This window comes from Stenella coeruleoalba (genome assembly GCF_951394435.1).
Source record: "Stenella coeruleoalba genome assembly, chromosome: 7".
In the NCBI taxonomy this organism is placed as follows: Eukaryota; Metazoa; Chordata; class Mammalia; order Artiodactyla; family Delphinidae; genus Stenella; species Stenella coeruleoalba.
Window position 1 is genome coordinate 54,049,379 of NC_137153.1, and position 25,231 is coordinate 54,074,609.

Below are 25,231 nucleotides of genomic sequence, written 5' to 3' on the forward strand. Positions count from 1 at the left end.
AGATGGAAGAAGCTAGTTTCTAAAACAGTTCGGAGTGGATGTTTGCTTCTGATTAGCCTGTGTGTATGTGTTGGACGAGTGAGCAATCGGGAAGTCATGACCATGTGTTTGCTGTCATTTAAACTGCCAATCTAATCTAAATATACATGTGGGTGCCTAAGGAGACTTCTTTCTTTTCAAGAGGATCATTCTTAACAGCTCTCAACTCCTTGCTGACACACGTGAACTTTGGGGCACTTCTGTTTTCCTGAGGGCTACTCTGTTTCCTTTTAAAAGAGGTGAGGATGATTTCTTTGCTTGCTGTATTTCTGATTTTTAAAGGCCAGCTGTATGTAAAGTTTATTTATTGTGAGCAGTAACTTCATAGGAAAGATAGCTTCTAGGATGTTCTACAAGGTAATGAAAGGGAGGGTGGGGGGATGAGGGTGGTGAGATGAGTAAAAGAACTACAGGGTTTCGATTTATAGAAGAATTCAGTTTTAGATCACTAATTTGCAGGTAGCATGCTATAATCTAATTAAGAAAAATTAGAGACAATGTTTATAAAATAGGAGGTATGATTTTATAATACCTCACTTTATAATGGAGCCCTGCTGTGATTTAAGGTAGGAAGAAAAAAAAGAACCCTTCTCCTCTGACTTTGAAGCATTTACACATATTTTATCTACTCAGGAATTACTAAAACACGTATTAAAGAAATTGAAGTTTTTTCTATTCATGATTATTGTAGACTTTTATTTTTTTAGAGAAGCTAAGGATTAGACATAAATATCTTACTAATCTGAAATGAATCTTTTCATTTAGAAAAGAATACTATTCTTCCATTTTTTTCATAATTACATAGCTTATCGTATTCTACAAAGCCATACACCCAAAATGTTTTTCTTTCCCCATTCACGTATTTTTAGATGTAAAAGCAAACAGTGTACTGTTTTTGACTTACGAAAAAATAACAGGACACCCCTTGTCATCTAACTGCTAGAGTATTTGATACAAATTAGCTATCATTTAATTGCACGTTAAAATGTTGTTTCCTTAATATGTTTTGATAATCCTAGAGAAACTGACTTATTTTCTTAAAATTTATGAGTATATAAATTCTTACACAAGTACATGTATTTAATTTTTAATTTCTTTAACAGTCATATTGTATGACAGTTTGAATGGAATTAGGCTTACAGATTAATATATGTGACAAATATAAACTAAGAGAAGTAGTAACAAAATTTAAAGAACATAGCATTTGTTCAGAGTTAGGCAAATTTTCCTAGAGAAATATGAGAGTTACATACTTTTATATTTGGAATGTCAGAAAGCATGCACATTTATTGGCAGAAATAAATTTTCCTGGAACCATATTCAAGGATAATTTACCATATGGGTGTCTATAAATTAAATGCAGTTACTTGATGCCCAAATAGTTAATGTTATATATAAATGGGCAAAGTAATTTCATGTAAATACTAAACTTAATAAGTTAACATTGTTTTTCTGATATAGTAGAACACATTGTTTTTATCCAGACATGGAGATATCTAAAGGCTTAAGAAACTTTTTTTTAAAACAACATTTCCTTTTTTAAATGTTTTCATTCCAGCATAATTTCAGAGAAAACAGAAGCTGATCATAATAATCCCTTTCATTTCAGGAAGAGTCGTATTTAGTAAATTCTATTGTAGAGCAGTAAGTGGAGCTTTAGTGCTCCTTCAAAGCTAGTTTCTTCCCTCTCCCTTCTCTGCTCCCCACCCCACCTCATTGCTTAGCACACACTCAAGGAATTGTGCAATTTGCTCAGTTCATCCAGAAGTTTATGAGAGTAATAATATCAATATTTCTAGTTTTCTTTCAGAGTTTTAGTTTGTAAGAAAACACCATTTTCTAGAGTAATTTGACTTCCAAGCTTCCAGCAGCCAGCTGGTAAAGAGGACGTGATCTATTACACATTTCACATTGTTCATAAGATAAAAACCAATCTCTTAGGAGATGTTTTAAGTCAAATGCAATTAAGTGGAAAGAAGAGTCTGTGTTTTCTACTTGCTTTTCAGCACTTGGTTCTTTTAAGTAGAGCAGACAAAAAGGTAGTAAGTAGCCTTTACAAGATAGGAAGAAATTTGAATGCCATATTGTGAACTAAATGTGCCGAAGTTTTAAGATATAATATATATCTTTGAAACATTCATGCGTGCTTGTGTACACTAAGGTTTGTGGAATTTGTAGCTGTATAAATACTGTATGTATGTAAGGTTTGTAGCTTTTCCTGAATAATGATTCTATGAGTAGGAAATGCTCTTGTTTCATGAAGATTAAAAACAAGTTTAGGTCTTTAAATCATCCTTGAGATATTGAAATTGAATGAGCTTCTGAGGATCAATTCACAAACGGTTCTAAACCGTGCTCTAAGAATGTTGTAAGTCACTTGTGCTGTTGATCTAATTGAACAGCGTGGATCTGGACCCTCATTAACTTGTCTGTAAGGAAGAGAAAATTGAGGAGAGCAAGGAAGAGGCCGTGGAAGACCTTTAGCTGATACTGTCCTGAGCTGCCATTGTCGAAGGACATCTTTTGAGCTAATTTCAGTCCCATAAAAAAAAAAAAATCTATTTAGTGATTAGTAATCAGTGGATGAGAGCAGAAAGCCCAAGTGAATAAAGGCCATAAATACTGAAGTCCTTGGGATAACAGCCTGTAAAACTGTCAGAAAGCATTGCTTAAGTGACAAAAGATAGCCCAAAGTAACAACAAGTGTTAGCTCACTAGGCAATACTCCATATTCATGGACAGAAGACATAATTTAGTTTTCCTCAAAAATGGAGGTTCTCCCTTGACTCCAATACCTGCCTCACTTTATCTACTTGTTTTGGATGGTGTCTGTTTGCTTTTAATTTATGGTCGATTGCATTTGCTAGTAGGAATCACGATGCCTGTTTAAAGATAGCTGTGTTTCCAAAAGTAGAACTATGATTGCTGAAACTTCTGTTTAGATCCATCAAGATCTACTTACTTGCTAAGAATGTTTAGCCTAACTAGAGTGAGTGGGTGAGTACATGTTTGTGTATTTTTAAAAGGCAGATGGTTAGGAATTAGATGCTGACAAGTGCCTTTCTCTTGTTTTTAAATTGAAGTCTAAAGTTTACAATTCTTCAATATTTCTCCCTGAGGGAAGAATAAATTAAGTAAATAAAAACAGAAGAATGTAAGGCTATATTATAAACTCTTTTGTTATTACCACACAATACTGAGATGACAAATGGTTAAAGTCTTACTTGCCCGTACTTTAGGTTTGTTTTCAGAGTTAGAGGAAATTCAAGATGATGGAATCAAAGGTCTTTATTCGAAACTCCTATTGTTCTAACTACGATGATGATTTCATGGCATTTGCATTATAATGTTAGCAATCAAAATGATATGTTTTACCGTTTTTACAGTATAACCCTCAAATCCCAAATGCGTATTTTAGAGATGTGTATGTCTTCAGTGTATTTCAAGTGTTGTGCTTTTTCAAGTTAGAGAATTTTTATCAATGTACCGGCGTTTGCTTTTCAGCATTCCGGCTGTGAGAACTAGAGGTGTCATTCACTTGAAGGGAGCAGATGTTAAAGGTTCTTGCCCCTGCCTCCCTAATCGCAAACACCCTTGAAGAAGAGAAATGTTCTATTACCCAAATAGGCATCTTTCTGATGGTGAGAAAAGGCGGTAAAAGGCAGTAAATCTGCCTTCTCATTATGAAGTGCAACAATAGATTGATTTATGAAGAAAAGCAACTGTTAGGCTTATATAAGATGTGTGCATGGAAATGTACGTTCCTTTAGAGCCTTATAAGCAGTAACATTCCTCCTATTCTTGACAAGAATCTAATATTACTAATAGGGAATGTGTTGATTCTAAATACCACGTTTTTTAAGGGGGTACATTGAGAACAAAAAATTCACCTCCTAATGTTTTCACATGAGAACAGTCTCTTAAATGTGCTGTGTTTTTACTATTTTCGTTTATTTTCATTAAGATAGAAGGGAATTTTTAAAAATAGTTTTATTTTTATAAACGTTTTGTTGTATTTAACATTTTAATAGAAGTGAATGCAAGTATAACATATTTAGATGTTAGACTGTTTATAAACTTTTCAGTTTCACTTAATAAATCGTGTAACTTAAATTTCAGCACACACTGTAAAATGAGAGTTTCAAGTAGAGCCGCAATGAATTTCAAATTTCAGGGGAGAAGGAGGTTATGTGAAGTATTTTTTGTTGGGCTATTATTTTAAGAAAATGTATGTGCACTTTATCTTTTAAATAAGTTTGTGTTACCTCTTACTTGTTAAGGAGCTCTGTTAAAGTATTTTCGTTTAACTTAAAAATTAAAATTTTAAGCTCTAAAGTCAATTTTGAGCATAAAGTACAAAAATCTGGACGGTCCCTGAGTAAATTTTAATGATGCTGCCTTATATGTTTAGCACACGTCACTCCAGAATTTGAAATCTATGTCATATAATTAAGATTTGAGCAGGTAAATTACAGAATTAAAACTGATAATTATCTATAGACTTTTAACTCATTTGTTTTAGCAAACATGTATCCCCTATATATGTATATTTCCAAATTATACATATGGTAATAGCCATATTAACATGTTATATACAAGAAAGCATATACAAAAATTTGAAAATTTAAAAGGAAAAGACAGAAAATAAACATGAGTAAAGGTTCTATTTTCTTTTACCCCTGTGGATTACCTTACACACATCTTTGTGAACATATATGTGCATATCCACACCCAAGGAAGTTTGAAGCCCTCTCATCCAGAAGAAAGGGCTCCAGTATGTTACCTGAAAAATGCACTGTTATTCTAATTAGGAAGATACAAGGCTTGTAAAGAAACAGTCCTTGCAACTATTAACAATCTTTGTTGTCTAGACTGATCATGAGAAGTGTTGCATTTTTAACCTGATGATGATTGGTTAGTTTTCAATCAAAACTTTTTTTCCCAGTGGGTTTTGGTTATTTTGGAAGTCCAAGTACCATGGAAATAAGGATTTAGCGAATAAAATGAACTCTTGATGCTGCTGCTGTGGTAGTAAATCTAAGCTTCACATTTAATGGGGAAAATTCTCTAAGATAGTCGAAAGATTAAAATTAATAAAACTTCTTGACATTTGTGTAAGTCTATAAAGATTCTATTGGTGTCAGTCAAATACTCTATGACCATTTTCAAGTAAGCCATTTTTAAAAAGGTCTAAAATTAATAAGGAAATGCAGTTAAATATCTTGTCAAGATCTCTTTACATGTATCTGTGTTTTACTTCATTTCAATTAATTGCCATGTTTTTGATACTCTGAATTTATTCTGTTTAATTTACTTTAATATTTAAAATTTTATAATCCCAAACTGAGAGTTATAACCACATATAACGTACTTTTAGGACTTTGTTCAATTCAACACTGCCCTTATATAGAGCGAGAATCCACTAATACTTTTTCATTATTTCAAGTGCTTGTGAGCTACACAGGTGGGTTATTTCACAAGTAACTGAATAGTAGTTCTGACAACAGTTAAGGGATCTTATTGTTAACTGATGAGCCGTGGTGTTTTGATGTTCATTGGTCAGCTTCAGTAGCAGTTAATTATGGGGCAGTTCTATCAGGAAACTCTTTTTCTTCCTATTTCTTTTTTGTGAGGCATTACAGCTCTAAACCCTCTCACTTGTAACTTTTTTCTTCCTCTGCCCTCAAAACACACGAAAGAGAAAAAGAGACCAGTTAAAAGATAAGTCTCTAACATTACAACCAAGTGGTATATTTAATGGCCAGTTGTGAAACTCAACTTCTGTGTGCACAGTCTTTGCTCAAGGAATAGTAACATGCTTATAGGTGGTACAACTGTAAATGGTCTGTTTCCAGATGATTTCTCATTCCTAAAGCTCTTAACAAGTGAGCGATTTTCAGAACACATCTGGCACATGCACCATCTTGCAGCAACTGGATTTTTTTTGAAAGATCACATGTTCTGGCCACAATAGTCAGTAGCAGCCTTCAAAGTACAACTGGTGATGAGAGATAAAAGACTTGAGGCTCCTCTGTTTAAAAGAGAGGAAGCTAAAAGAAAATTATAGCCATCCCTAAGTGTGGAAAAGGGTCTTATGGAAAGATTTATAGACCCTTGTTCCCCAAGGCCATTTCGTTTCCTAATGGGATTTTGTGTTCTCAGACAGGGAGTACAAAATGATGACAGCATTTAATAATAATAGTGAAGATGACGGTAATAACAAAGAAAGCAAACGCAATTGTAAAAACAGAGGCACCTCAATATAAAGCCAATTATCTTGGCACCCAGGATAATTTTGTCTGTAAATTGAAAATATAACAGAAATAAAGATCTTTGCTCTTTTGCTAACCAGGGGGGAGGGTAAGTCTTAGGATCTTGCTCTTTTACAGGCAAATGATGGTTATAACAATAGCTTTTGATAATACAAGGGCCCAAGAGACTAAATACAATTATAATGTAACATCAGGTTCACTCAAGTTGTCATAATACTTACAAATGGAGAGGATTTGCCAGAGAGAGATGTGGTTTCTTCCGTGTGGTCACAGACCTGAGTAATTAGCAATAATGGTTCCAGCTTCCTATTCCAGTGTCCTTTCTCCATTAAACCTTGTTTTCAAAGAAAGAGTTGTTGACAGGTTACTTAAAGCATGAATTCTGTTTTGTATTTCTGTTTTTTTTTTTTTTTTACCCCTGGAGTTTATGGGAATTGTATAGAAGGGTTGGGAAAGGAGAGTAGATCACCCTTGAAGGCAAATAAAATAAATGATTGTAGTGTGTTACCTGATGTGCTTGCTGGTCCTCTCGATCACTGCCAATGTCCAGAGGATCGGGAAAATTCAGAGGAGAAACTAACTTGCTTTTTTATTAAAAAACAAAACTTACTGTACTAGAGAGGCGAGTAGCCAAAATACATTGTAGTATTGATTGGACGAATGTTAGAAGCAGTTGATACAGACACATTCAGACCCAGGGATGAAGTGTTTTGTCTTACCACTGGTTTGCTTTGGGTGCTGATCACAAGATGTCCCTTAGACAGAAGAATATTCAGTTTCACAGTGACATAGAAAACTTTGTTCCCTGACACTAGTGTTATAAAAGGGTGTTAGTGTGTTCAGGACCCTGCTTTAAATTGATAGCACTTTTTCAAGGTCAGTAGGTGTAGTAGAGTGAGCACTGGATTAGAAGTCACAAAACTTGGTTGTAATCCACCTATTGGGCTGGCCAAAACGTTCGTTTGGGTTTTTCTGTACCATCTCATTTGTCACTTAATAAATATTACCCACTGGCCACTTAATTTTATTTTGCTTCCGTTTCATCATCAGTAAAATGGAGATTAAAAAATGTGTTCTATTTTAGTCAGCTCTGGCTGCCATGACAAGGTACCATAGACTGGGTAGTTTAAGTTACAGAAATTTATTTATATATTTATTTATGGATGCTGGGAAATCCAAAATCAAGGTGCTGGCTGATTTGGTTTCCCTGTGAGGGTTCTTTTTTTTGGCTTGCAGCTGGCCACCTTCTCACTGTGTCTTCACATGGGAGGGGTGATGGAGGAAGCAAGTTCTCTGGTGTCTTGTCTAAATAAGGGCACTAATCCCATCATGAGAGCCCCACCCTTATGACTTCATCTAAACCTGATTACTCGCAAAGACTGCATCTCTAAATACCATCACATGGGGGTTAGGACTTCAATATACGATTTCTTGGGGCGGGGGCACATGTAGTCCATAGAACTTACTTGCCTTTCTCATGGCAGATCATACGAAATAAAGACTATGATAGAGCTACACAAAGATACATTAAGAGGTTAGAGTTATTGACTGATTTTTCCAATCTTATTCTCATATACCTTTCTATATAAGGTTTTGTTCTTTTAGCATGTTTATTTTGAGTTATTAATGTAAAACCAAATGAAAATAAAAGTTCTCTTGTTTCTAGCCTTTTGACAATTCACTCTTGCATTGACCTTGTTAAATTTAAGTGTTATTTTATAACTTCTAATACTTATTTCCTTGCTTAATTTTTTACCTTGAATTGACATAGCTATCACAATATATTACCTATTAACAGAAATTGGTAAGAGTGTGTTCATAGGATGAAGAACATTTACACAATTGTATAGGACGGATGTTATAGGTCATTTTTCTTTAAAATCAAATGTATATTTGAAAGTTGAGTTGGATTATCTTCAGTTTCTTTATAGTAAAGAAACTAAATGATGTAGTCTCTCTTTTTTTTTTTTCTTATAAATTCATTTATTTATTTATCCATTCCTGGCTGCGATGGGTCTTCGCTGCTGCACATGGGCCCTCCCCAGCCACGGCGAGCGGGGACCACTCCTCGCTGCGGCACACAGACCTCCCACTGCAGTGTTCTCTCCCGCTGCAGAGCACAGGCTCCAGGCATGCGGGCTCCAGGCGTGCGGGCAGTTGTGGCACACCAGCTCAGCAGTTGTGGCTTGTGGGCTTAGTTGCTTGAGCAGCATGTGGGATCCTCCCAAACCAGGGATTGAACCCGTGTCCCCTGCATTGGCAGGGGGACTCCCATCCACTGTGGCACTAGGGAAGTCCAAGGTAGTCTCTTTCTTTCAGTTTTGTTGAGATATAATTGACATATAACATTTATTAGTTTAAGGTATATAACATAATGATTGGATACATGAATGTATTGTGAAATGATTGCTACATAAATTTAGTTAATATCTATTATGAATTAGTCTTTTAAAAGTGTATGACATTTGTATTTTCTTCTTTGATTAGTACTCATCCTTGACACAGTCTTTCTGAATATTTGTGCAAAGAAAAGATGATCTTTATCACAGGGTATGTGTTTTCATTTTCTAAACAAAATAGAAATTTGTGAAAAAAAAGGTAGCAATGTGTCTAAAATAATTTAACTAGTTACACGGTATTCTCTTCCTTTCTCCTGAAGAAAGGTATATATAATTCTCCCCCCTTTTCTTTATTTTTATTTTTTTAAAGATCAAGTTGAAGTTTTGTTCATAAATATAGTTGCCCATTAGAAAAGATGGAAATTCTGCCTTCTGATTACCTAAGGAGGAAGTCTGCTCCCAGTTTAAGGAACAATGGCAGATTTTATAAGTCCTGTCATGTGACCTGCCTTGACAGGTGTTCTTGTTTGCAGCACTTAACTTCTAGGAGTTATAAACATGCAGTTTTTCTTACTTGTCTTGGACAAAAATAATCCTCTGTAGAAAATCCATTACAAAATGATTTTGCATAGCCATTTAATGTTGAAGATTGCATTGCAAATCTTGGTAGGCCCATTGTTTTGGTAGTAAAGATATATCTTATTTTAGGCAGTAGAGGAATTTGCGATCTATTGTAAATAATAGGAGGAACTAAGTATTGATTAGCTGCCATTGTAACAGCAGTGGGCTAGGAGTTTTTACTTTATTATATCAACTTAACATTATCGCTTCCACGTGAGGTTCAGTGCCCTCACTCTATGAGGAAACTAATGCTTAAGCGTTCTTTCCAAAAACATATATTAGTGAGCAATAGATTTGAGATTCTTAAGCCTATAGTTTTGTCACTGTGGAGCACACCATTTAAAGAAACTTCATGTATAGTGTGTGATTACTCAGTAAATCAGCTAAACACGTGCTTAGGGCATCAGCAAAAAGAAGCAAAAAATTTTTTTTAGTGAGGAGAATTTTGATATTCAAAAACAAGTCTTAAATTAAGGGAAAATTCAGAACCTCATTGGAATTCCCTGCACTTAGTTTTTGGCATACCTAGGGAGGGAAAAGGAAGATACCATAATCTCTTCAATCCTTAGGGCCTATACAAATCTTAATCTAGGGCTTCCCTGGTGGCGAAGCGGTTGCGAGTCCGCCTGCCGACGCAGAGGATGCGGGTTCATGCCCTGGTCTGGGAGGATCCCGCGTGCCGCGGAGCGGCTGGGCCCGTGAGCCATGGCCGCTGGGCCTTCGCGTCCAGAGCCTGTGCTCTGCAACGGGAGAGGCCACAACAGTGAGAGACCCGCGTACAAAAAAAAAAAAAATCTTAATCTAGCCCTGTTTATGGTGAATATTTTTGTAAAGCACACAACCTTACCTAGTTTATATAGTCATCCTTCACTTGTATTTTTGGGGGGTAAATCTGATTTTTTTTTTTTTTTTTTTTTGAAAAATACAAACTTAAAGTGAGCTGCAGCTCTGTTTTGTTGGACTTGTTAAAATCTAGGGCTGTGGGCTTCCCTGGTGGCGCAGTGGTTGAGAGCCCGCCTGCCGATGCAGGGGACACCGGTTCATGACCCAGTCTGGGAAGATCCCACATGACGTGGAGCGGCTAGGCCCGTGAGCCATGGCCGCTGAGCCTGTGCGTCCAGAGCCTGTGCTCCGCAACGGGAGAGGCCACAGCAGTGAGAGGCCTGCGTACTGCAAAAAAAAAAAAAAAAAAAAAAAAAAAAAAAAAAAAAAAAAATTCTAGGGCTGTGTCAGCCTCATCTAGTAGCAGAGTGGCTTTTTGAGCAGTTAACATCTAGTTGAATTTTGTCCTGGTCAGCTTAGGTTAGTTTAAGGTCCATCCACCAAAACACAATTGTACATGCTTCATAAATGTTTTTATTTACTGGTAACCATGTTCTGTCAGGGTGCTTTCTTGCCAAATACTTGGAAGAGTAGGCAGGGATACTATCTCTGGATAGAGCAGTAAGTTTCTATTTTTTCTCATGATGCAAACTCTTACGCTTTCTTAAAATTAAGATTCTTTCAAAAACATGTTTTTTGCCTGTATAAAAAGAGAAGTGATCAACTTAATATCAGTGGTGTTCATTAATATCATTTGTTGAACTTTTAAAATATAAACATGGCTGGCATCCACACCCCGCCCCACCAAACATTGAATCAGAATCTCCTCATGTGTAGAATCCACCCAGCTGATTCTGATGAAAATTCACAGCTATGAATTTCTGAGTCTTTGGTCAGTGGTTCTCAAAAGTCTGGTTGACCCTCAGAACAGCAGCATCGGCATCACCTAGGAACTTGTAAGAGATCCAGTTTCTCATCACTATCCCAGACTTAGAGAATCAGAAACCCCGGGTGGGTCTGCATTTTAACAAGTCTTCCAGTTGATTCTCTAATGCTCAAGAAAGTATGAGAATCACTCCTTTCAATCATCTCAAAGGTCTCCTCAGCTCTCAAATTCTACAAGTCATTGTCCTGATTGCAAAAAGCTTCCTGGACATTGGAATTTTCTGCCCATCATTCAACATTTTATCCTCCTCCATCCACTTCTGTTGCTTTCAACTTTCCATTTTAATATTCTCATTGAATGAATATGTCTTCTACTGTAAGCCTGCTCGAATGTTTGGTGGAAGAGTCAGGGTGTTAATGATAAACATTGCATAGAAAGCCTTTTTCTCCTGTTGTGTTGTGTATTTTTACTGTTTTCCAGTTAGCAAACTATGGCATTATTATGATGGTTAGCAACTGTGGCATTATTAACCTTGTTTATGATTAAGAAACTAAAAGAAGGCTGCCTCCAGATTTGGTTCGGGCATTGGCATGATGCTGGAGACAGATGGGTCACATTTAGCATGGGGTAGTTGGAGAGATGGCCACCGTCCTCTTGATCCTAATCAATGTCACTCTCAGCAAATAGCTCTGGCAGAACAGCTCCTTTAAAGTCCAGTGCGACGACGCGTACTGGCCAGGCAGGATGGGGATTAGAGCTCTCTCTGCTCACTATAAGGAAACCTCTTTTTTGGCTCCCAAATGGTTTCCAGAGCTATCAAAATAATACCATTTGCAGACACTTTTCATGGCTGAAAAGAGCAACTTCGAGAGGAAAGGGAGTGCTCTGTGGACCACGGGAGAAATGTTTTGCAGCTGGGCATTGCACGTTGCTGCTGACTGCATGCCCTTTCAGTTGTGTGACTCACCATAGTGACTGGACAGTGGAAAAGCCACTTGACAGAAATGAAGAGTACCTCCCACAGGCCTCTGTCCTTGTCCACCAGCTCTCCTTTGTGGGCCGCAAACAGCAATGTGTAGGACATTGTACTGCAAATCTCAAGGAAATCTTGCAGTGGTGATGGGTTGGTGGGCCGCCTGCTGCTCATTAGAGATCCCGTCTGGCTCTTTTCCTGCAGGGTGAGTGGTAGATTACTGACACCTGTTTTCCCATCCAGCCTGGGGATGTGAAGTGTGCATTAGGAATGCCTGAAAGTGCTTCCTTGTGTCTGAGTCTGTGGAGCTTGGTGTTGCTTGGAGAGGGGGGAGTAGTGGGTTCAGTGCTGAGAGGGGAGATGAAAAAATCAGGGGTGAGAAACTGTAATACGAGCTGAACTGAGATTCTCACCTTCATGGAGTGGCTTCTGATTGTGCTGTTTGTCCTCCACGTGGCCGTGATAAACGTAGTCACCCACTGAGCAAAGTAGAAAGATGTTTCTTGTCCATGAGAAGACCTCAAATGTTTCTCAGATAACATGAGTATGGGGACTTTCCTGGTGGCGCAGTGGTTAAGAATCCGCCTGCCAATGCAGGGGACATGGGTTCGAGCCCTGGTCCAGGAAGATCCCACATGCCGCGGAGCAACTAAGCCCGTGCGCCACAACTACTGAGCCTGTGCTCTAGGGCCCGTGAGCCACAACTACTGAGCCCATGTGCCACAACTACTGAACCTGCGCTTTAGCCTGCAGGCCACAACTGTAGAGCCCATGTGCCACAGCTACTGAAGCCCATGCACCTAGAGCCCGTGCTCCACAACAAGAGAAGCCACCGCAATGAGAAGCCCGCGCACCGCAACAAAGAGTAGCCCCCACTGGCTGCAACTAGAGAAAGCCCTGTGCAGCAGCGAAGAGCCAACGCAGCCAGAAATAAATTAATTAAGAAAACCAAAACATGAGTATGTAGTTGAAACTATGAGCACATTAAAAATGGAATAGAAATGGTCCACTCTTTCAACCAATTTTATCAACATTGTTATTTTAGACTAAATTGGGCCTTAAATATGTAAAATTCAAATGTGTGGATGGCATGATCAATTTCTCTGCACAGTTCTGTCCATGTGTTTTCTCTTCCCATCTTTACCTACTATAAAGTCTCATAAAAACTGGCAGACAGGGCTTCCCTGGTGGCGCAGTGGTTGAGAGTCCGCCTGCCGATGCAGGGGACACGGGTTCGTGCCCCGGTCCAGGAAGATCCCAAATGCCGCGGGGCGGCTGGGCCCGTGATCCATGGCCTCTGAGCCTGCGCGTCCGGAGCCTGTGCTCCGCAATGGGAGAGGCCACAACAGTGAGAGGCCCGCGTACCGCAAAAAAACAAAAAAACAAAAACTGGCAGATGGTGGACCAGAGGGCCTAATGTGCCGCCAGTCACAGATAGAGCGCCTGCTGTATGCAATGTATGTTGCTGAGTACGAGGGAATAACAAGCAGCACAAGACAAATGCCCCAATCCTTGCTTTTTCAAGTGCTTGCAGGCTACTAGAAAGAAAAGACGTACACGTCGGAGGTAGAACGATACTACTGCATATCTTCTACGCAGATGATCCATATTTTCAGTGGGTTTGGGGAAGGACCAGAACTCTGAGTTGATGGGTCAAGGAGGATGTGGAAATTTATTCTGGGTACTGAAGGATGAAGGGAATGCATTGAGAGAGAGTGGGGTGTGTATGTGATGCTCTTCCCCTGCATCAGTGTGCTGTGGAATTAAAAGGGTGTTTTTTTGTTTTTTGTTTTTTTAAGTAGTGGGAACATTCTCCCCTGACTCATTTGTGGGACTTGGCCAGGTCTCCTATTTGTGAACTGGATGAATGGGGTTAGGGTTGGGTCATGGCCTTGGACCAGAGTGAAATTAACTGGCTCATAATGTGATTGAACTAATGACCTTGGCCTCATTACCACTATGTTTTAACCAGTTGAGTCAATCAAACATTGCAGAAAGGGTAATCAAGGTATCTTTCAGAAAGAGATCCGGATAGCAGTAAACATAGGAGTGGAATCAAAGCCAGGTTCTTGCCTCGTATCACACCCAGGTGTTTCCCTCTTTATCCCTGAGTTTTTATACTTGTTTCTGCATCTAATAAAAATATGATGGGCAAAATGAAAAGGACACTGACTCTCTGTGTTAGGGTTTTCGACATAAGGCAATTTATAGTCATTTTTCTTACACAGTGTCAGACTGTTTCTGTGGGGTAAAATATGTTTGAGCAAAAATAGTGGTTTTAATTTTAGACATGTAGTGTCCTGTACATTTTTTGATGATAACTTTTTCTTCTTTCAAGTCTGAACAACCCAGTCCTGCCAGTTCCAGCTCCAGCTCCAGCTCCAGCTTCACACCGTCCCAGACCAGGCAACAAGGTATCCACATCTCCTGGGCCAACTAGGAGACATTTTTCTCATATAACATCTTAATGAGTTGATTTATGGCCTATTTTCTACTGTTTTATTATTTGAATGATAACTTGGCTTTTATGCAGTTGTTTTTATTTCCCCTAGGAATGCACTTGAGTATTGTTCTGTTGTATGAGGCCGACCTTTAGAAATTCCCCTTTTTCCAGTCCCTGCCATCAGAGTCCCATTTTACAAAGGGATTATAGACACAGCCCATTCCAGGGAGTTCCCAAAGGAAATACAATAGCAAAAGCTGGACTTGAGAGACTTTGACAGAGAGAAATAGGTTTTTAGTCTCCCTCCTGGACATCTTTCATTTTATTATTTTTCTACAGATTAGTAGACCTTTTTCTTTGGTGAGTGTTAATTTGCTGTCTTTAAAATATATTTTCTTCTACTCAACTCAAAATAAAGAAATTTAATAAAAAAATTTTAACTGGAACATTAACTAAATATATGTTCCACTTTTTCATGTGTGGAAACTCTTCAAATGTGGGCTCCTTTTTTCTGTTTGTTTATTTTTTTTAACATGAAAAGTGAGATAGTGTCAAGAAATAATTTGTTTCTGAGCATCATGTCACACATTGCCTTTTTCATTGACCATGCTGAATTCCTGATGGCCTTGTATGTTTTGAAAAGGATTAAACTGTTGTGTGTGTTCAGGCTAAGGCTAAGCTTCCAGGAAAAAATAAGACACTGTTCATTTTGGGTGTTCAGAGTTTTTGTTCCACTGACTTCCAAAGATAAAGGCCCATTACAAAAGCAGAGAAATTTGGGTTTTGCAGAATGTGAGATTACAGAGAGTCAATACTTATTTTAGAAGTGAGTTAATGATAGCTCAGACAGTCCTGTCACAGATTAGACTTTAGGAACTGGTTAATCCAGAATGAAAATGCCTCTCTCACTTTCTTGATTGCCTTTACAATCTCTTCTGTTAAGATTAGAAATATCTATTTTGTTTTCATCACATTTAGAGTAGCATGACGAAAATAAGCCACACTATGCATTTGTTTGTTTGTTTTTTCAATTCTAGAATAATCTGAATTGATTTTTCTCTCGCATCTAATACTGGATACTCTTTTGAATATTCTGGGCACCTGATTTATTACATGGTCTTATTTATGTAAATACATGCCAGTATTTTGCCAGGAATTTCTTAAAAAGTAAAATAAAATTGGCTACACAGAATTGTTGCAACAAGACCTTGTGTCCAAGATCAATACAAAATCAGAGATAGGACATTACACCATGGAATTGAAATACTTTATAATCTGAACTTGACTGAAATGCTTGCTTGACCTGAAATTGACCTTGAAATAAAAGGAACAGCTAAACCTTAACAGATCAAAAACTACCACACAAAGGCTGCGCTGCTAAGAACAAGTTACAACCATGGTGATTTATTAGTCTCAACTTTTCAATACACGGATTAACCTAACAAAACATTCAATTTACTAACGGAGCTTTCTTTTTAGGTGTGATTTTTCTTAAGGAAGAAAAATGCATAGAAAAAATCCCTAGGAAATAGAGATTTTCTAAAGAACATTTTCGGGCATCTGTTATGAAAGCAATAGTGTTTTGGCAGAGGTTGCATTCCAGAAACTACCAAATTTGTCATGTAAATTGTATAAATCTATATGATAGTGGTAATTTTTAACCAGTGCTCTGTGCTGGTGAGCATTCCTCTGTGTCTGATGTGGCTAAGTGTGTTTGATTGCCTGTGGTTCGTTGTCATTACTCAGGTCCTTTAAGGTCTATAATGAAAGATCTGCATTCCGATGACAATGAGGAAGAATCAGATGAGGCAGAGGATAATGACAATGACTCCGAAATGGAGAGACCTGTAAATAGAGGAGGCAGCCGAAGTCGCAGGTGAGTGTCTTGGAAGGAATGAGGTTCCCTGTAATGGAAACATACCTTTTCGCTCCGCCTAATTGTATAACCACAGCAAAAGTGTGCAACACCAAAAACAATGGCAGTAAATGGTCACATTCATTTTTTAAGTTGCAGTACCTTGGCATGCTTACGCAACTTCTCCAGGGAACTATTTATTCTTTTTTCTCAGAAAGGAGAGGCTTTTCCTCCATAAATTGTATAGGGAAGAAGTCCTATTAGAAGTCTTTGCTCTTCAAAGTAAATGCCAAGGTGGCAGGACTGGCTGCTGAAATTAACTCTGCTTTCATTTGAAGAATTTGTGTAGATCCATTGCTGCAGGTAGCTCAGAATCTGAGGAAATGTGTTTGCTGTTTGTAGTTAGAAATGCATAATTGGCTTCATTGCATTATGTGTGTGACCTAAGTAAAACTAGGATCACCTGTGTGTTTTCCAGAAAATAAATTCCTTTTAAGTGTGCTGACAGTTAGGTTCCTTAAGTAGCTTTAATGCGGTGAGGCATAATTCTACATTATAAGATGGTAATTCATGTCACTTGTAATTAATAGTCAACTTGAAATTGCCTTGAGGATTTTATTTCTTTATCATGAGGAAAACAAATAGGCATGCTTACTTTAATGCGTTTTGAGTAGAAAAAGTATGGATCTATTTGAACTTAAAAATTACATTTATAATTATTGCGTTAAATCTTTTCCCATTATCTGTTACCCTAAAATTCCTATAAAGAATGCGATCTTAACCCATACTGGACAGACCATATGTTGCTAATTGGTGATTCCTTTGTGTCCTTTGAGAAGAGGCTCCACAGAGTATATGCCCTATCAAATCTCTCAGCGATTCTTCCTTATGGCCGTACTCAATATCTCTTTCTCCGCCTTGTCTCCCAAACTCACCCATCTGTATTCCTTTTAAATAGGAGAAAATAAGGAACCTTATGGCCTTGGCCTTATAATATTTCCCTTTAGAAGTCTTTAATCTGACAAGAAGGAAACTGATAGGGCAAAAAAACCCTAAAAATGGACTGAAACTTGTAGGTGAGGAGCGTCTTTATAACAACCAACATCCTGACCACTGGCTGCTCTTACGTGTAGCTGGTGAAAAATGCATGACGCTTAGACATTTACTTAGACACTTTCCCAAGTTATTGTTACATAGAAGATCTCCATATTCTGTGATGAGCTGGGGCCTGCCCCCTTCCTGCCCCATCCCCTGAATCAATGCGAGTCAGATGATACACGTTTGTGAGTTGGCCGATGTGACGCACAGTTGTTGGAAAGGCTTTTCTCCCCTACTGACATGTGCTGTTAGCACAGTCCTCACCAGCATAACATTTGATCTTCGTTGCACTTGTGAAGTCTCAACTGTTTAATCAGTTTAAATACTCAGCCTCCACTTCAGTCAAGAAGCATTTTAAAGCAGTGCTTCAACTGAACACTTCATTAATGCAATTTAGTTAAGAAAAACAAGTTCCATCAGTTTTTGCTAAAAGGATGTCTCAGTGTATCCTTTTCATTTCCTGTCTTGTATCTTGTCTCTCTGAATATATTATAGAGCTGGAATGTGATTGCCTATTTAGAGTAAAAGAAAAACTATCCTGATTTCTAAAGCATCTTCTGTTTCTGAGAAGAATATTATATTAGGTTACTATATAACCAAGGAGAGGGAGCAAACACTGAAGGGTATTTCTAAAAGAGGGCATACATTCAAGAGTAGAATGAAGAAATATCTCCTATTCTGGCTAAAAGAAAATTCCATTTTGTTCTGAAAAGGAAAAAATTGGGGAGGAGGTGATATTTTTATTGTCTTTCATTGTTGAAAGATATTGTATTTTTCTAAAGCAGTTATCCCAAACGTGCTGTCTCTTCATGTTGCTGTGGTGTATTTACAATGAATTGTTGTATCAGAACTAGGGTCAGCTTTGCATCATTACACTATGGAAATGATTGGTGATGGGTCTATCGTATTGGGCTTCACACATCCCATCCTCAGATGTCACCCTGAGCTGTCAGTCCTGCAGGGCTCTAGTCCGCATTCTTCTTAGCAGTTATTTCCATTCCTGCAGCCTGTATTTTAGCCATATTTGTAAAAATTTCACCTGTAGCAAATAGGCTGGGGGAAAGGAGGAAAAGGTAGTAACCTGTGAACTGTCTAATTTTGCTAACCTGCAAGCTTGGGTGACATGCTTATGATAGTAGGTGGATGGAGCTGGAACAGGGAGATGAATGAATAAATGAAGCCAGTAAGATATACTGGCTGGGCACCAGCTTCAGGTCCCATTGCTTGGGTTTGAATCCTATAACCTCCACTCTTACCTCTGTGACGCTAGGTGAGTGGCCTAGTCTTTCTAGGTCTCAGTTTCCTCATCTGTGAAATGGGGATTAGTAAATGAGAAGTAGTGGATAAAACACTTGACCCTATTCCAGATACAAAGTAAAACGCCAATACATGGTAGCGGTTATATGAGTTAAGACAAGTTCACAGTGACTAGTGTTTGGATTCCTTACTCTCTGTGCTTAATTCTTTGGATATTTCAGGAACTGTCTGTAATGATGCATATGACTTCTCTGTTTCTTTTCAGAGTTAGCTTAAGTGATGGCAGTGATAGTGAAAGCAGTTCTGCTTCCTCACCCCTACATCACGAACCGCCACCACCCTTATTAAAAACCAACAACAACCAGGTAAGTTGCTGGGTTTGCACTTCTCAAGATTCTGCAGAACTAGAGGTTGATCATTTTTACTAAGCACGCAAAACTTTCCACCCCTTGAGTTTTAAACAAAGTCCCTCTTGATAGCAAATAAGTGGGAATCTACAGCCTTAGGAGTAAACATAGTTAGGGTAAAAGAACTTCTGTTGTCATGAAAAGTATGTTCCATTGGATGGGTTAATTAATTAGATGCAGGACGGGATGGTGACAAAAAGTGTTGCCCATTTATTCCTGATTTCTGTATATTTTCCCCCTCAGTTGTAAGGAGGCTGTTAAGTGAATAAGAAAGAATATGACTTTTGGAGCTATTATAAAGCCTGGTTCTTTGTTTTACTAATTTACAGTAATTTATTAGTGGGAAAATAACTTCTAACTTATCCTCAGTTTCCTCATTTGTAAATGGGGATATTAATATCTACCTTGCTGGTTACTGGGAGGATGACAAAAAATATATGTAAAGGGAATGAGGCATTGTTCATACCTTCTTGGCAAACAGTTGATGATAGATGGTTATTATTATAGGTGTTCTGCCTCTGTGTGCTCATCCAGGAAAAAGGATTATCACTTGGGATTGTAAGGAATAGTTTATAAAATACACAGTAAACAGTGGTCATTATCATTGCTGTTATAAATCAAGGTAAAGGAAAGCTTGCGAATTTGATGATCAACTCAGAATATAGTTATTTGGATAAGGTCTAGGCAGAACTTCAAAAGCAGTGATGAAGAGCTTTTGTTAAACAAATGATTATTTTAAATACTTGCTAAGATAAACTATTTTCAAGTATTGTAAAACCGTCATTATGCATTGCGTTGATACTCTATTACCATGTTATTCTTATTTCTTTGTTTAGACAGATTCCACATGACCTCTACAATAATTGCTTAATTCAAGTTACTGTATGAATGTTAACTTGAAAATAAAGGAAATGTGGTTTTGTAAAATTATTCTGCTTCACAGGTGTCCTACCTGTGATTTTAAATACACTTGCCCTTGAATTTGTGATCTTTGTTTTATGGGGAAACTGTGATTTTATAGCCGAAGCCTTTTTCATTTTAAATTTTGTGTAAAGCATAAGCAAAAATCTCTCAAAATTTAAAATTCCTCATTTATAAAGTTTATCTACAACTTAAAGCCTGCATTATTCAGTAGAAATAATATCAGTGTTCTTTACCTCACCAGTTACAGTTCAACTGCAATTTCTTTGTGACTGCAGGCCCAACCTCATCATCCATTACAGACTGGCCATTCAAGGAGGTGTGCATTCTTCTTCCTTATCCTAACTCCCCGAAGTCCATGTGCTTCCCCACCTCCAGTGCCAGCCATGCCCTTGGCCCAGCCAGCTTTCACCTCCAGTGTGGCTCCAAGTCAGGCGTTTCAGGGGAAAGTGAGGGCAATGGGTATAACCATCGCTGCCACTCAGTTGAGAAGAGCCCGGGGCTGGCTAAACTAGGTTACTTGGGTTTCTTATATTTATAAGTGTGTGCTTCAGTATGAGCTGGCAGAAGAATAGCATTCAGACCTCGAATATATTTTTATATCCAGTTCAAACCTATATAGGCCTAATTTCTGCTTCCAGTGGGTGGTATATTAAAATTAGTGTACTTCCTGGGCAGTGGCAGTGCCAGGAGTGAAGGGCATTAGGGTGTGCTTTTGTACCCCACAGTAGTCTCCTTCAGCATATTTTCCAGTCAGAGTTAAGACTCTGCTTGCTAAATAAATGCAGCTCCAACAAGCCCCCATCTTGCCCTGCAGACAGAACTGCCCCTAATCCCTTCCTGACGGGCAGTCTTGAGCTGGCCCTGGTTTCAGGGAAAGGTTTAGAGTCTTCGTCAGACTTTTTTTTTATTAACCTGTCTAGCAGAATGAAAACAAAAATAAATGGTATCATCTATCTAGAAAGGGTAAAAATTACTTTATCCGATTAAATAGCATACCACTAGTTCCTTGGCATATGTTTATTTGACAAATGTAGCTTCACACATGTGAATCATCAATCTGTCAGGAATACTCAGTTATATGTCATTTTCTCCATACACCTATAAGCATAATAAGGAGGTCCATATGCTTTCACTTTTAACTAGTTTAGGGTAGGAAATAAATGTACCACAGGGTGCTTTCCTCCTTGGACCTATGTCTTAGAACTGGAGTGTGTTTTTTAGTCGTGTGTGTGTGTGTGTGTGTGAGATAGTGATGATGATGATGATCTGAAATTTCACATAAAAAAGATGAGAACATACTGGGAAGGCCAAACTGTGACATGGGAAGACTCTTGAGTTTTCTTCTTCCATATCCCTTGGCTGTTCTCTGTCTGTAGGTTGATAATGGTCTCTCAAGTTTCTGTAAATTATCAGACAAAGCTGTGTTTTCCTTACCTTTTCTCAGTCTTCTAGGGACTAGGGAAGAGAGAAAGTGCTAATTGAGTCAAACATTTTCTAACTCTTGGAAAAAAGTGAGCAGAGAGAGAGCCACATGTCAACAAAGCAAGTAATTAACCTGAGTATTGTTAGGAGCTACTAGTGATCGTTAACATGAAAGACCCATCAGTAGAGAATCCATCTGCTGAATAATTGAGTTGTCAGTCCTCACAAAGGAATACAGAAAAATAATAATCTTGAAATTTTGACTCTCAAGCCGTATCCTCAGATTAAGGAGAGAAGTGCAACTCATCACAGTTCTATTTTCAGAGACTACCACGTGCATAAATGGTGCATCTCAGCAGTCTGGGTGGCTTTTTCTTCCCATACAGCTTAATAGGAAATAATAGTGCTGTGCCGTTTTAACCAAAGTTTTTTGTTTTTTGTTTTTTTAACTTCAAACCTTGTTATGTGAATTTCAAACAAAATCAAAATTCCAGATCCTTTTTGGCTGAAAGTGTAGAAGGGAGGGAGGTGAGGGGGCCTTAAAGGAAGGAAGCGATCCATGGGACCTGAGTTAATATTCAGAATATGATAAATCACTTATCAGCCTGCAAGGCATGTTGAATGAAATAAAAGGGTCTATCCAGTTAAACTGGTTTGAAATCAGCCCGTGGAAGACAAGGTGCCGTACTTTTCTATTCTGGAGTCGTTTCCTTAAAGATAAGAAATGATCATAAATAAAACAATTGTCTTCAGCATGGCTCAGCTCTCAGAATGAGGTTTTGACAAAGCTGTTTATTTTGGAGCAGGGAGAGATCAAAGCAGGAAGATTAACTGAGCCCTCTCTGGGCAGCCACTCAGTAACTCGAGGCGGATCACTGACACCCGGGGCTTTTGTTCCTGCCACTGCAGCTTCAGAAGAAAGAAACTAGGATTTCAATGTATTTGGGCCTTCTGTGCTGTAGCACTCACGGAATGTGTAGGGTGGGACTTCAGCGCCCTGAATGTTCTGTCTATTTTCTGCTTTGAAGAGAAGGTGGTGGAACTCTCTCAACCTAGTTAACAGCTCTGTATGGCAAATAGAGAGTTCTCAGTCACTTGGCCCCCAGAGGGCAATGACTTGGGGGCCTGGAATGGAGGGGGGCATTCGGGGGTGGGATATGATGGGAACAAAATTCCATTTTCTAATGCACAAGGCAGGCAGGCACTGTTTTTTCCTCTTGCCTGAAATCGCAGCAGATCTGCTCTGCTTGGGCCCAGCCCCAGATCTGAGTTGGTGAGCAGTGCCATCTACTGACCTACTTACTCCTAGGTCTCAGCGCCAGTGTTCCCTTGAGGTCTCATTTTCAACAATAGAGAAGGAAATTCTGAATGTAGTGGGGTGTTTGGTTTCCTTTACAGTGAAGCATGTTAAAAAACTATTGCTTTGCCTCTGTGATTAAGTAATTTCCTTGTGTTGCCAGAAGTATTGTATTTGAAGTTAGCTTGGTCACATTGGTCTTCTGGTTATCTTAATGTTAAAAATGAAGAAATAAAGGCTATTCTCAGGCAAGATTCTGTTAGGAGCTCACTTCTTACTTATACATTTTCCTAAATTCAAAGGAATATGTACCCTTAGAGAAGTATTTGGTCTTTTCTAGAATGTCATCCTCAATAGATAAAATGTTTATTTGTAGTAGAAAATTTTACAGCTGAATGGAAACCTGGATGTTAGCTTGTTCATCTCTCTCATTTTATCTCATTTTTTGAGGTTCAGAAATGATGAATGATGGGACTGGTACCTGAACTTGGGTTTCTGAGCCCAATCAATGCTCTTTCTACAAATTAAATTACAAAATAAATGTGAACTCATTTTAAAAATCTTTTTTGTGTTTTGGAAGATGGTAGACCTTTGAACAGAACTGGAGAGTGGTGTGTGTGTGTGTGTGTGTGTGTGTGTGTTAAAGCAGAAATGGATAAAAAGAAGAGCAGTAGGAATATGAGACTTCTTAAATATCTCCTTTATTTTGCATTTTCTTCCTTAATATTAGCTCCAGGTTATAATAACTCACTTGGTAATGAGGATATAATGAAAAAGACAAATTACTTTGCTTTTTATGTTTCTATACATTTGTAAACACTCATCAATAATTTCAGTGGTTCTCAACCATTTTAAGCAAGGGCCATTTAAAAATAGTTCCCTCATAATTCTCAATTTTAAAAATTCTAATAAATCAATTGTGTTTATTAAGTAATAATTTGTTTCTCCTTTTTATTAATTAGAAACGTAGCTCCCAACAGTCTGAACAGTATGCAAAACTGCTCTTCGTAACCTAAGCTACAATTGGGTCAGATAAAAGGAAAGGCACTTGATATTTATCATGGGTAAACACATCATTTCTTGAAATACAGAAGATAGTCCTAGCTCTTTATTTCTTGAGTGGGAGGATCCCAAGTTGGGAGCAACCAGTGTCACTGATGGCAACCTTCATTTCCATAGCTGCCTCAGTTTAGTGGATACGAGTGAGTACTTTTTAGAATCTGAAAGTCAGGTACAAAAAAGGGTATTTGAGTGTTTGTCTTATCATCCTTAGTGTACCGAGCACTGGTAGTCATGCTGAAACAACAGAATGAATAAGAAAAAATTCTTGCCAGAGGGGACTGTACTCCACTACAACTCAGCTGCTGTACATATGTGTGAGAGTGTTGTCACAAAAGAGAAGCAGCCTTGGAAGCTTAGATCAATTTCCTTATCTTCACCTTCTTTTTTTTTTTTTTTTTAAGTTCTATTGCCCTGACTCAGCATTTCACATATACGTAATTTATTTTCCCAGAGAAAGTAAGATTAGAGGAGAAGAAAGAAAATGTATGGAGGAGAGATGCTCTTTGGAAAGGGATGTTATTATATGACATTTCATTTTATTTTAACATCTTTATTGGAGTATAATTGCTTTACAATGGTGTGTTAGTTTCTGCTTTATAACAAAGTGAATCAGCTATACATATATCCCCATATCTCCTCCCTCTTACGTCTCGCTCCCACCCTCCCTATCCCACCCCTCTAGGTGGTCACAAAGCACTGTGACATTTCATTCTTAAGTCCCTTCGTTTAGGTGGCTGGTTAGCTAAGAAGTGCTAGAAATCAAATTTAACTGTGTTCTCTTTGATCCCTAGATTCTTGAAGTGAAAAGTCCAATAAAGCAAAGCAAATCAGATAAGCAAATAAAGAATGGTGAATGTGACAAGGTAGGTGTCCAGTCCATTACTGTGAGTGCTCCAGCACTGACCGTCTTCCGTTTCTTTGTGTTTCCCTTGATCATCCTTGCTGGTTCTCCTTTCGTTTTCTTCATCAGAAACGCCTGAAACCTCCAAATGACAATCACTTCTTCCCAATGCTTTGTAGTTTATTTTCCAAGTCTTGTTTATATCTCCAGTGTTAAGCCTGGCCTTACGCTATCCATGATTGCCAAGGGATTTCAGGCACATTGAATTGGGAGGTGAGAGAATTGTAGTGCAGGTGGAGGGTTAAGGAATCTCAGACTTAAGTGAGCAGGACATCTGATCCCAGTGCAGTGTGTTTTCCCCAAGTGTGCAGTCACGCATCCAAAATCTGACTTCAAGGGCTGTTGGGGGTTTGTGTCTCATTGTGGGCAGGGTCCTCACGTGCTTTGCAGGGGCGGGCCTGGCTAATGCTTCACAGACCTTTCTTTTGCCTTCATTGCAAATGGCACTCGGAACATCCAGGCATTTATGCTAACAAAGACCATGAGTCTGAGTATACGGAGGTGCACCTCTGCCTTTTCAGGGGAGCTCTTGACAAAGCAGATGCTAATGTGGATAGTGACCTCTATTTTTCATAAGACATTCTTCTGTCCTGTTACTTGCTGTTCTTCACTA

The 25,231-nt window shown here is 38.3% G+C and overlaps 1 protein-coding gene across 6 annotated transcripts in view; it reads left to right on the plus strand.

Annotated features, from left to right (window-relative positions):
- The window catches only part of MLLT3 (MLLT3 super elongation complex subunit), a 282,997-nt gene that overhangs the window by 242,082 nt on the left and 15,684 nt on the right, over positions 1-25,231 (plus strand). For all 6 annotated transcript variants that reach the window (XR_013829223.1, XM_079927815.1, XM_079927812.1 and 3 more), the window contains 4 exons: positions 14,291-14,366; positions 16,142-16,271; positions 18,871-18,970; positions 24,509-24,580. Coding sequence is in view for 5 of the 6 variants with exons in the window: in XM_079927815.1 (XP_079783941.1) it covers positions 14,291-14,366; positions 16,142-16,271; positions 18,871-18,970; positions 24,509-24,580 (378 nt within the window). In the remaining variant the exon portion in view is untranslated. The remainder of the gene's footprint in view (positions 1-14,290; positions 14,367-16,141; positions 16,272-18,870; positions 18,971-24,508; positions 24,581-25,231) is intronic.